Here is a 13,664-nt window from a genome sequence, read left to right on the forward strand (position 1 = left end):
ATCCAATACGTGCCGCATTTGTCTTATTAATGCAATGCGAGTCACGCGAGTAACGACAACTGTTGCCCGCTTATCGGGCGTGGAGCGGCTGATAGCACAAAAATTTCACTGGAAACGTTCCGCATTTTTTCACTTACTTATAATTTTTTCAATTAACGCAAACTCAATCTTACGACAATCACCGACAACGTTGATCTAGATTCATGGGATCCTCGCTCATGACCGATTCCCCGTGCGCCATCCACATTAATCGTGCGCGTTGCGCGGTTGCATGTATTACGAGGAAAAAGTTTGCGTTGTGTAGTTTCCTGCATAGATGTCGATCTGTCGTTTAGGATAATTGATTACGCAAGTACTATTTGCAAACGCATTTGTGGCATTAACTTACGTAAGTCACATCGCTTTTTTTCTTTTCTGCTTAAAAAGTTAGACAACGAATAAAAAAATATGAACATTTTCGAAAAATTATATAATTTACATGATCTGTGAGAGGTTTTCATAATAAAAGAACATTTATTTAACAAATGTAATTTTGTAATAAATTGTTCTTAATATGAACAAAACGATAGAAAATGTATGACTTTATATAATAATTTCAAACTTATAATTTTAAATGTTTCATATCAAGGAACTGTCTTTATTTATTTGAGAAAAATAATATTCCGCATTATAAGGTATTCCGTTTTTATAATAACAAAAGGTTGTATATTAAAATAATATTAATTAAATTATTTATCAAAGTGATATAAATTAATATTTTATTTGTCTGTCTGTTATTTGGTATGTCAAACATTATAATACTTATGACATCAAAAATTAACTAAGTTTATCATTTTTGTGTGACTTATACAATTCTCATTTTATATATCTAGATATAAAGCATACATTTGTATAACAATCGGACAGTTTGCAAAAGTATTGATGAATTATTACTTTTTATCTAAAAATACTTCTATCTACTTTTATCTAAAAATAAAAGAACAGTCTTATTCAGGATTAGAATTTATTTAAAATTCTGTCACTGTTATGTCAAATTGTAACATTTATGATATTGAAACAGAGGTTTGTGACTGAGAATCTCTAGATCTCTGTTAACGGATCACAGAATATTTGAAATATTGTATTAGATATTTTTTAAGTCAAATTCTGAACTTATGTTATTAAATTAGAGCTTTTTGATAAAATTTATTGCTTCTTACGTGAGTTACTATATACGTATCGTATATCTTAATCAAAATTTGACATTTCTAGATTAATCAAACCATATGCAAAAAGATACAGATATAATTGTTTTTTTTATTATTGATTTCTCTAATAAAGCACAGAAAGATTAGTTACTATATTCAGACCTTTGTTGAAATCAGATAGGAGAAAGTTGCGGAATGCGTACCAGTCACTTAAAGTGTACCTCTTTAATATTTTATAGCTTTACTTAATATAAACAATATATCATATAATATTTAATAATCAAAATATGAAGTAAATGGGAAATGTGTAATGTTGACAAAAAATTAACAGAATATGTCTCGTTGCGCATCAACATTTTAAAGCATCAGGTACTGAAGTACTAAACTTTTTATAACTGATAATAACGTAATCAAATAATTTTACACTAAAGTTGTATATTTTTTCTAAAAAAAGGTTTATTATAATATATTTTACATTTATAGTGTATGTATATATTTACAATTATTGCAAAAATTACTTTCATATTTTTATAAAACCTATCAAGTTTCTTAAATCGTAATACTACCAGCATTCTTATACTTGTATTCTTATATGCATATCAATCAAAAAAAAAAAATAAATTCAAGCTACTTTTATCTCAAAGTCCTTTTCATTATTTTCTTTTCATGATTTCATCTTTTTCTTTTCACTATTTTTCGTTTAACTTTTTCATTATTATTTATTTATTTTTAAATATTCGATATTTCCTTTATTTAATAAATAATAATAAATAAATAAAATAGCATTAGTTTATTATTTCCCTTTAGGGATCTTATATTTTAATTACTTTTACTCATAAATTCAATATTTTTGAAAGAGATACGATTTAGGAAACACACAGGTACAACTTAACCCATACAGCACGGGGAGCTCTCGGGGAGCTCCCGAGGAGCTCACAAAATTTTTCATAAGCTTCATTTAAGCTTCCAAAAAATTCGCACGGAGCTGCTATGTCCGCTTTTGAGAGCTCCTTGAGAGCTTCATTTGAGCTCGCAGAGAGTTTATAAATCATGTTTTAAGAGCTCCCTGCGAGCTTCAAAATAATTCTTGGGAAATTTCTATATAAGCTTCCCGGGAGCTTTTATGTCCGCTTTTGGGAGCTCCCTGAGAGCTTAGATGAAGCTATCAGGGAGCTTATATAGAAGCCTCACGGGAATTATTTTGAAGCTCGCAGGGAGTTCTTAAAACAGTATTTCTGAACTCTCTGCCAGCTTAAATAAAGCTCTCAGGGAGCTCTCAAAAGCGGACATAGGAGCTGCCGTAAAAAATTTTATTTTTATAATTTCCCCATTTTGCTCTCTCTGAGTTGCAAAGGCCCACGAACTCTCTTCGTGTAACAAAAACAATATATACTACACTTTGCAGCTAGTGAAGTACTAACTGCTAGGTAAGCCGTGAGTGATGGTTTTCTTTTATAAGCCTTTTGGAGTAAATTTTCTCACGAGAAGGAGCGCTGTGCCTTCGCCTAGTGGCGATCTTGCGAACTACTCGCGACTATATGACTATACATGCAGTACATTAATTTACCCGATATGTCCAATCTCTGGGAGTTTGTTTTGTCGAATTTTGTAAACTTCTTGAAAACTCAGCAAAACGAATTGCCTGGGAGCTTGTTTTGTCGAATTTTGTAAGCTCCCCGGGAGCTCAGCAAAATGAACTCCCTGGCAGCTTGTTTTGTCGAATTTTGTAAGCTTCTCGGAAACTCAATAAAACGAACTCTCTGGGAACTTGTTTTGTCGAATTTTGTAAGCTTCTCGGGAGCTCAGCAAAATGAACTCCCTGGGAGCTTGTTTTGTCGAATTTTGTAAGCTTCTCGGGAGCTCAGCAAAATGAACTCCCTGGGAGCTTGTTTTGTCGAATTTTGTAAGCTTTTCGGGAGCTCAGCAAAACGAACTCCCTGGGAGCTTGTTTTGTCGAATTTTGTAAGCTCCTCGGGAGCTCAGCAAAATGAACTCCCTGGGAGCTTAATCGGAGCTTTGTGCTGTATGGGAAGCGATCGATTTCCTAAATTGTACCTTTTACAGCATGTTGCCAAAAAGCTTATAATACATTAATTTGTTATTAATAAAAAATTTAATATGTAATAATAGGCGCCTTAAAGATTGAGCCACAATTTTCAATGTTTATTTGCATCCCAAAATAGTACTAAATGCGAAATATAACCAAAAATATTTGGAGTAATATGTATATGGCAACTCTTTTCTATTTATGCCGTTAAATCGAAACTTTACAAACGTCTATAGTTTAATATGTGAAATTTATTATATAAATTTCCATTTCTATACGAATATCGTATCAATAGATTTATCAAGTCATGTGCAAGAGGTTGCATAGAAATGTTATTATTTTTCTTATTAAAAAAAAATACATAAAAAGTTACTTTAGTTGATGAATCATAGAAGAAATATCCCCAATAAAACATGTGATATTATGTTAATGCTACATGGATTGGCATCGTAAAATTTACGTGAATATTTGAGTGGACATCCGCTCAAAAACGATACCCTAATCTATGTGGATGCGTAAGTTTCCAAAATTCGTAAAATTTTAGAAACATTCTCGTAATATACACGTAGTCTCTAAATTTCTTGGAGTGAAACGTCACTCCAAAAGAATGGAATTTCACTCTAAGCAATAGTGAAAATACGGCCACTCGAAATAGAGTGACATCTCACTTCTTATAAGAATGAATTTTTCGCTCGATAAGTGATCTCTTCATTCGACTGAAATGAAGGATTCACTTTTCTTGTAGCGAATCGTTCACTTAATTAAAATGAGTCATAAAAGTATTTTGCGGCGGTCCCCATAGGAAAAAATTATGCAAAAATTACTGCACAAAAAATTGAATATTTTATATTTTATATTATAAATTTCTGCAGCTTTTATAGATTTTTGTACAAATTTTCGCCTTAAAAAATGTTTTTCTCAGAATATTTTGCAGAATTTTATGTGATGTTTTCTGAAGTTTTTTGCCTTCAGAAAACATTACATAAAATTCTGCAAAATATTCTAAAGAAAAATTTTGAAGGCAAAAATTTTGTACAAAAATCTGTAAAAACTGCAGAAATTCATGCACAAAAACATACAATTTTTTGTGCAGTAATTTTTGCACAACTTTTTCCTACGGGTCCTCTTCCACATTGGGCAGAAAGTTAATTATAGTTGTGTGAACTTGGAACCTGTATTTGTATGTTTGAATTTGGTTAACAAAAGTTAATTTTTAAATAACTTTAACGAATTTGTGTAAATCTTCGAAGATTGTGCCCGTCGTTTAGGAAAAGAAAGTGTCGTTCTCAATGATAGGAGGGGAAGTGGCGTGTCGACGATGAAAGAAACTGAATCCAGTTGATAACTCCTTGGTTGTGATGAATCGGAAACTATTTGTAAGGATCTTCCAGGTTGCTGTTTCCTTTTCAGTTGCGGCTTTGGCTGTTAAAATTAGAAAAAAACAAAAAAAAGGGGAGATAAAGACTACCAGGGAGCGTATACTGTAGCCTCGAAGGTGAATCGAGTGTTCGACCTGAGTTAGTATACCTCGAAAAAATGGATCGTGATACTGTAACCTCGAGGGTGTTATTAGTCGACCCGAGTTAGTATCTGATTGTTTGCATGCATACTGTTACCTCGAGGGTGACAGAATTGTCGACCCGAGCTAGTATACGTCAGGGAAAAGTATCGTCAATACTGTAACCTCGAGGGTGATGCGAGGATCAACCCGAGCTAGTATTTTGGTTATTGCATTTTATATTTAATCTCGGAGGGTGGTTAATTTAAAGACTTTCTAGTAAGAGTGTAAGAAATGTCTCGAATTGAATCCCGGGAACTACTAATCGTGATCATGTTACTGCTCTCAAGAACGTACCGAGACTTGCGCAAAAATGGCCGTCCAACATTTTGAACGCGCCCTGCGATTGTACCCGCATTTATTTGACATGACGTTTGTATAAATGAAAGGAGGAAAGGAATAGGAAGGTACCTGAAAATGAGGTGGTGACTCTCTCAAACCGTGTGGCCAAACCAAAAAGACTCGCGCTCTTCGGAAGGGAAAGGGACGACAAATGGGCGCCCTGAGATCTCGTCGATGCAAGGGTAGAGAAATTCCTCCAAATATCTCTGAACGTTGGACCAAACTGTAGATCTCTGATGAGCAACTGGAATTACTGGGAACTTCTCAGTTTCACTCCAGCTGAGAAAAAGACGGTCTTCAATACTCAGGAAAACAGACCTCTGCCAAGCCACATCGCTGTTGTCAAGCAAAATCAACAAGAAACACGCGCGCTCGCTCAACGCCCGCGATTCCGCTCGCACGGCGCCTATACCCGGCTGAGCTGCCGCCGCTCGTACTCTCAGGACCGTGCGAGCTCTTTTTAACTCGTTTCCGTAACAGAACCCCACTTTTAAAAAAGTAATTTCTTTACAGATAATGTTAGGATTTTTTTTGTAGCTGTTTGTAATAATTTTTTTATTTGTAGTTGCACTATTTAACTTATAGTTGTGTTCAAAAAAATTGAAATCAATTTTTTAAATCTGCCTTTTCAATGTGATTTAGACTCGTTTGTAGTTGTTTATAGTGCTTTTCTTTCCATTTGTAGTTTCACCGTTAAAAAGTTATAAACATTTGTTTAAACGTCCAAAGCGTGAACATTATTAATTACGAAGAATTTTCAAATGCGCTTTTTTCATGTGATTCAGAATTGTTTGTAGTTGTTTGTAGTAATTTTGCAATCGTTGACAGTTGTACCTTTATACGTGGTGATTCAAGTCAAACCAGGACTTTTGAGTTTACAAAATAAAAGAATCAATATCAAGGAGCGGAAGCTTGCATCGGAGCGGAAGTGCGTCAACGATTCGTTCCAATTAAGTTCAAATACAATGTCAATAGATTACATTACAAGAAATATTAAATTTTTTAATCTGTTTTTGATTTAGCAATTAATATATGTAAAAAATGTATTTACAAATAGAACATTACAAAAAGTATTGTAATATCTTAGCTATTATATCTAATAATATATAGAAAAAATCAAATAATTATTATTCTAATAACTATTATTCTAATTGTAGTACGTTATAGGTTATACAATTAAATTAGTATATATATATATATATATATATATATATATTAATAATTATATAATTTGTATAATTTTTACACTTATTACTATCTTAAAATTATAAATTTAAATAAAAAAGAACAAACAACATAGTAAACAGCTTGTAAACAAAATATTAGCGTGTATTACATTAACGAAATAACAGATTTCCTTAAAAGTTACTTGTAAATTATTTATTTCGTTATTTTAGCAATACGATTTGTTAGCAGAGTTTATTCATAGAATTTGACAGCAAATTAACGATAGAAATTGAATTGAAATTGAGTGCGCAGACAGTCTGATATTGTCCAAGTAGAAAAATAATATTTAAAAAACATTTTAAATAATATCTAAAAAATATTTGAAAAAACATTTTCTTAAATGTTAAAAATAAAAAGACAATTTATTTTTATTAAAAAAACATTTATAAACGTTTTATTTAAGCATTAAAATAATTATTTAATATATTTTAAAAGTCCAAATAAATTTTAATAATAAATGAATATTTTTTAAAATAAACATTTTGGAATTAAATAGAATAAAATAGACTGTATTGCTACCTTTTCAGGGTTACAAGGCGCTTTTACTCTGCGAAGCGTTCCCAAACAGCTTACAATACATTAACCCTCATCTCCCGACCAACCTGGCTATATGCGACCTTTTACAATCTATTTCCCCCCACCCCTGCTCGCCACCCCATCTCTCTCCTCCCAAACCCTCACCTTTACTCCTTCCTCCGGCCCTCCTTTCCGACTCTTCGTCCATCATACATCTCTGTTGCTTCCTTGACCTCATCTTCTTCACTCTCCTCCTCCAGCTCTCTTTCTGTAGGCCTCTCTTCCTTTCTCCTTGTTCTCCTCCCTCTCTCTCCCTTCCCTCTCCGTCCTACTCGCACTTCTCTCTCCTGAGGTTTCCTCTCTGCACTTTCCTCCGTCTCCTCCTTTTTTTTCTCTTTCTCCTCTCCTCTTTGCTCTTTCCAGCATCCTCCATTTTATTCTCCTCTCCTCCATGGTTAGGTCCCTTCCCCCTCCGCTTCTTACCCCGTGCTCCTCTTCTCCTCGTCGTCTCCTTCTGACTGTCGTCCCTCTTCTCTCCTTCTTCCTTGGTTTCTTTCTTCTCTCCCCTCGCCTCTTTCTTCTTCTTCTCTTCCTCACCGCTCACCCTGTTTAGCTCTTTTTATCTCTTCTTTTTGCTCAGTTTCTCCTTTCGCCACTAACACTGACTTTCCGCCACTGCCTCTGCTTCTATACTCATGTATCACCAACCACGTGTTTTGGAACTCAGCGTTCCTAAATTCGCTACCGTCTTTTCCTCTCAATCCTGCCAATCTTGTTCACATCTTCTTACGTTCCCGCCAGGTATTCCGCCATGTCTCTGCTGTCCACACTTCCTTCTTCTAGATGGCGCTGTTCTTCTTCTCCACTGCTCCACCACCGCGCCATCTCCCCACATCTTCGGACAACGTTCCTTCCATTCTCACTTTTTCTCCTGTCGCCCTCTTCCTGACCTCTTCTTCCCGTACATTGCTTCTGTATTCCATGTTAATCTCCTTCGCCTCCGAAATTCTCCGCAACTTTTCTTCTCATTTCTTCTCTCCTCCGTCCTCCCTTGCTTTCCCTCCAATCACTTGGCCGATCACTTTCCAACTTCCTCTTTCTGAATTTCTCACTCATGCTTCTCACTTTTATCTCCTTCACCACTCATTACCTTTTCACTCCGGAGCTTTCTAAATCGCAAACTCTCCCAATCACGCCATCCTTTGGAGATTAATTGTATTAACCAGAAATGTAAAAAAAATATTCGAAAAAAATGTTCGAAAATGTTTGATAGCATACTTGAATTTACCGGTAAAATAGGTTCAAATTTTTAAATATTTTATTATTTTTTAATATACTCTATTGTTTTATTAAATGTGAATTTTATTAAATAATATTAAATAATAACAAAGAAAAATTAATTTATTAACTATTTTATTGTAAATATGTAGTTTAATTATTTTATAATTAAGGGAAATAGTTATTGTATTACATAATTCTAATACACTAATAAAAAATTTAATTACGTGGTTAATTATAAATACGAATACTTAGGCTGTTTAACGATAAACAGTAGGATATGAACGCTTTTTAATATCAATCAAATACATGCGCTTTCAAATTACATTCAATATAGACAAAGAAAATGTTATTGGCTAACAGTCGCTACTTACATACAATGTAGTAAATACTTTTAGCTAAAAGCCTTTATATATTCTTACGATATTATTTCAGACAATTATAAATATTTTAATACATTTTCTTGAAATAGTACCCAAGTATTGGCAAGGATGTCCTTGAGTTTATATAGATCACAGGTTAATTAGAAGAGATATGTTCTCCTTTTTATGCGCTCCATGAGCATTTACCGAGCCAGATCTGGCGTTGGTTATTAATATTTTTAGTTATAATATTATTTATCATATCATATCATTTTTCATTCACACCCCAGTGAGAAATAGTATATCGAATCAACATTGATTCGACGTCGAAATCATCATTTCCATGTCGATTCGACGTCGAATTGATGTTGAATTCATTATCGTTTCTCGCTGGGACATTTATTCATTCGTTCATTCATTTATCTTTTTTTTTAGTTTGATAAAGATTTCAAAGAGATTTCAAAAAGACAATAAACATATACAGTTGCAACACATATATCGGTATCCCCTCTATCTCTATTTCATGGAGACGCGTAAATACTATCAACGTCTAATCGACGTCCATCTGGTTTACTATTTCTACCTAGGAAAGCTGTACACGCCATCGACGTCTGATCAACTCGATCCGACTTTCCCCCTGGGTTTCCTTTTGTTTGCAGCTGCACCGCACAAAAATTATTATTACTTAAAAATTTGCCAAGAAAGATCTTTCGCACTATTATTGACGGCATTTTTAAACTTTGATTAAATATATCAAACATGTTCTTTATAAGTGAAAGTTTCTGCCAAAATTGAATAAAATTCAAGTAGCTTCTTATGCGCTGCTAAATAAAAATTATAATAATTAATATAAAAAGTAGGACTTCCGTTTCCGGACCGTTCTGAATTAGACGTGTGTGGTAGTTTCAGAGAGTGATACTGAGAGTTGTGGAGGTGTTAGGAGGAGTAGGATAGAATGGTGTGATTGCAGAGAGCGAGAGGAGTGTGTGGGTGGTTGAGATAGAGTGGGGAGAGAAGTGTGCAAGCGAGAAATTGCATATAAAGTAGGTAAATTAGTGGGCAACAGAGCAGAGGCAGGGATTGATTAGGTAGAGTCAAGATAGGTGTGCGTGACGCGAGGATAGAGTGAAGTAGAGACTAAGAGCGCCGCCTGGAGGTATAGAGGAGAGATAAGACGGTTAAGGTGTATTCACAAGAGATAACGGGCATAGACTAAAGCAGTGCTCGGAATTAGTTGCACATTTCGCCTCGATTCTCGAGGCACCGCCTGCTATGCCCCCACTACCGCTGTAGGCTCGACGGCCGAGCCGCCGATCGCGCGCGTGGCCTTGTGTCTCAGGAGCGTTCTACGATAGATATGCCTGGTCCATTCGCGTGATTAAAAAATTCTCTTGCGCTGTGAATAATTTTTTTATTTTTACAGACAATTAAAGTTATTAATAATATTTTTCCTCCTGGGTGATGTGGAAAGCTATTGACAAAATTGCAATTATTACATTGTGTTATATTATGCTCATTATATGTATATACAAATATGTTTATAAACGTAAAAATAATATTAATAACTTTAATTGTCTGTAAAAATAAAAAAATTATTCACAGCGCAAGAAAATTTTTTAATCACGCGAATGGACCAAGCATATCTATCGTAGAACGCTCCTGAGACACAAGGCCACGCGCGCGTTCGGCGGCTCGGCCGTCGAGCCTACAGCGGTAGTGGGGGCATAGCAGGTGGTGCCTCAGGAATCGAGGCGAAATGTGCAACTAATTCCGAGCACTGGACTAAAGCATGAGTAATATAGAGAGAGGAAGAAGTGATAGTTGTACGTCGTTAGAGGGAGGAAGGGGAAGTAAGAGAGTAGCAGGATCTCCGCCGGGAGAGGGGGGGATGAGTTAGTTAGTAATTTAGGGACGTAGAAAGATGAGATAATAGAGGGGCTAGAAGTAGTAAAAACGGAAATAAAAGAGGAGTTGAAAGAGATTGTAGAAGAGCAGGGGAAAAGGATGAGAGAGGAGATAGAAGCTTTAAAAAAATAAAACAGGGAGCTTAGGGAAAGGGAAAGTAGATGGGAAAGAGAAGAAAAGAAGTTAATGGAGGCACAGGAGAAGATGAAAAGAAGGATAGAGAAGATTATAGACTAACGTAGACAGAGTCTTTCGAAGAGGGGTAGCTGATTTTTGCGGTAAGGAGAGAGGCTAGGAACTTCGGTCAGTTCCGTCGCGATTCGATTATGTTTGGCATTATATCGTCCGTCGCTCACTCGCTCGCACTTTCTCTCTCTTTCGCTCTCTCTCTCTCTCTCCCTCTTGCAGTCATATTCTCTCTCGCTCGCGCTCTCTTTCTCTCTCTTTTTCGCTCTCTCTCTCTCTCCCTCTTGCAATCATATGTCGAATTATTAGTCGAATATTATCGAGCGTACCCGAATTCAACCGAAGTTCCTAGGCTACCTCTTCACCCCGAATATCAGCCCCCTCTCGCCCTAAGTGATAGGTAATGCTCCGTCTACGTTAGTCTATGGAGAAGATGGATAAGGTAAGAGATAGAATGCTGGAGAGGTGGAGAAGAAGATGGAATTGAAGGATAGAGAAGAGAGGAAAAAAAATGTGATAATTAGGGGGATGGCGGTAAAGGAGGGTAAAAGAAAGGAAGCCGTAGAAGGGGTATTTAAAGATATAGGGGCGGAAGTGACGGTGAAGGGGACCAGAAATATAGGAGAAGTAAATAAGAAAGGGAGGGAAATGCTATGGGTAAGGTTAGAAAATGAGGAGCACAGGAAAGAGGTGTGGAATAGAAAGAAGAATTTAAGGGAGCGTCCCAGATGCGCACAGTAATAAACGGACACAGCAGGCTGAGTGAAACGGACACAGTAACAAACGGACACGGACCAAACGGACACAGTAATAAACGGACACAGTAACAAACGGACACAGACCAAATGCGCACAGAGCGAAACGGACACAGACCAAATGCGCACGGACCAAATGCACACGGACCAAATGCGCACACTGCACATGCGCACTGCACGTGCACATGGACCAAATGCAATCCATGTACATTGCAAGCAGAGTAAAGTCCACATAGGTTAGCGACTTGGACGGGGTGGGTGCGGGAGGGGGGCCGAAGGCCCCCCTTGCACCCACCCCCCCCGTGTGTGTGTGTGTGTGTGTGTGTGTGTGTGTGTGTGTGTGTGTGTGTGTGTGTGTGCGTGCAAAGCATTCACTGCATCACATGGGTTTGCGACTTTCCGTGTATGCATTTGGTCCGTGCGCATGTGCAGTGTGCGCATTTGGTCTGTGTCCGTTTCGCATTATGTCCATTTCGCTCTGTGCGCATTTGGTCTGTGTCCGTTTCGCACTGTGTCCGTTTCGCTCTGTGCGCATTTGATCTGTGTCCGTTTGTTACTGTGTCCGTTTCGCACTGTGTCCGTTTGTTACTGTGTCCGTTTCGCACTGTGTCCGTTTATTACTGTGTCCGTTTGGTCTGTGTCCGTTTGTTACTGTGTCCGTTTATTACTGTGCGCATCTGGGACTCACTCGAATTTAAGAGGGCGGGGAGAAAGAATTTTAGCAGATTGGACGTAGAAGGAAAGGAAAATGAGATGGAGGTAGGAGAGGATAGTGAGAACGGAAGAGGAGAAAGGAAATAAGGTATGGTTAGGTTAGGTTAGGTTATGGTACGACTAATCCTATTATAGGAGAGAGGAATGGGAGAGAGTTGGTGGAGGTGGGATGAGGAGAAAGAAGTACTGATAAATGAGAAGAGAGAGATTAGGGTGGAAGAGAAGGAGGAAGAGAAGGGGGGAAGAATGTGAGGGGTATAAGGAGAGAGGAGAGGATGGAGGAGAGGGGAGTGAGGGGATCTCTAACCTCACCTCCAAACACCTCAGTCTCTCTCCCTAATCTCCTTCAGCCCTCTCACTATCTCCGCTCTCAGACTCCTCATCTCTTTTCTAATTTCCTCCATCTTCTCTCTTCCCTCGCACTTCCTTCTCTCTCTTCTTCACTATTTCTTTTCACCGTCCACCAGATCTTCCTTTTCCTCTTTTCTTATCTCAAATGCTTCCTTGCCACTACTCACTACTCAGAGTCACATTACCATTAACTCTTCATCTATTATCCTATCTCGCCGACGGACCACGTGTTGCGGAACTCCGCGTTCCCAAACTCGCTACCGTCTTACCCTGTCACTCCTGCCAACCTTGTCTCCGTCGTATCACCACTGTCTTTTCTTCACTCCAACCTCTTACTTTTCTCTTCCTCACCACCTTTTTCCTCCGGAGCCTCTTAACTCCCAACTCTCTCATTCCGCCATCTTTTTCTTCCCTGATATTAAATAAATATTATTTGTACAATGAACGCTAATAATGTAAAAATAATCAAAAATAAATATTTGAGAAACATTTATAAAATAATGCTTGCTGATTGGGTTATAACATATAGACATATACTATGATAGAAATTTATGAATAACAAACTTGTATCGTCAAGTTTTGTATCCGTCATAAAAATATTTACTGAGTTATTTAAAAATAACAAAATAGTGGTTTATAACTCCCTTTTTTCCTCTCGTATTATGTTATGTCAAAAAAGTAGTATCTTAAAAAATCTGATTCAATTCTTCAACTCTACGTGAACCAATATAAATTTTTTTATTAATTATTAATCATAATAACGATAATAAATTATAAATAAATGTACAATATACATATATACATTACAGAACAATGGCGGCTAAAAGCAATGATGGGCAATTTCAATCAACAATATCTAAATCAGGATTTCCGCGTAATGATTCTACTAAAAATATTATAAGTTCTGAGAACAAAAAGTCGGACTGCACTGCTCAACGGATATTTGTCTCAGGAATGGACACAATCAATCATATATTGATTGTATTAGTGACGTTTTATCTTGTGTATCATGCAGCAAAGGAATACTCTGTAACAAATATACACGTACTCCTCTGTAGTATTGGTGTAAGTATTCTATAACCCGTGAAATACACGTTTAATTTGTTTTCCTTTCTTGTTTATTGAATTTTTTAAAAAATATATCATAACTCGTAAATTGGTAAAACTAATTGTGTTGTATAAAATGGATGACCAATACTGTCACAAGCCGTAAAAATTAAGCATCTATGCAAATTT

General features: G+C 36.5%; 1 protein-coding gene across 3 annotated transcripts in view; it reads left to right on the forward strand.

Moving 5' to 3' along the window:
• Positions 1 to 13,664, forward strand: part of LOC105834815 — a 110,766-nt gene that overhangs the window by 96,000 nt on the left and 1,102 nt on the right. For 2 of the 3 annotated variants that reach the window (XM_036285226.1, XM_036285227.1), the window contains one exon: positions 13,238 to 13,493. In XM_036285226.1, coding sequence (XP_036141119.1) covers positions 13,238 to 13,493 — 256 coding nt within the window. Of the gene's footprint in view, positions 1 to 35; positions 389 to 13,237; positions 13,494 to 13,664 lie in introns of those variants that run through there. The other variant, XM_036285228.1, reaches the window with a different exon arrangement.

This window comes from Monomorium pharaonis, chromosome 4 (assembly GCF_013373865.1).
Source record: "Monomorium pharaonis isolate MP-MQ-018 chromosome 4, ASM1337386v2, whole genome shotgun sequence".
NCBI classification, from domain to species: domain Eukaryota; kingdom Metazoa; phylum Arthropoda; class Insecta; order Hymenoptera; family Formicidae; genus Monomorium; species Monomorium pharaonis.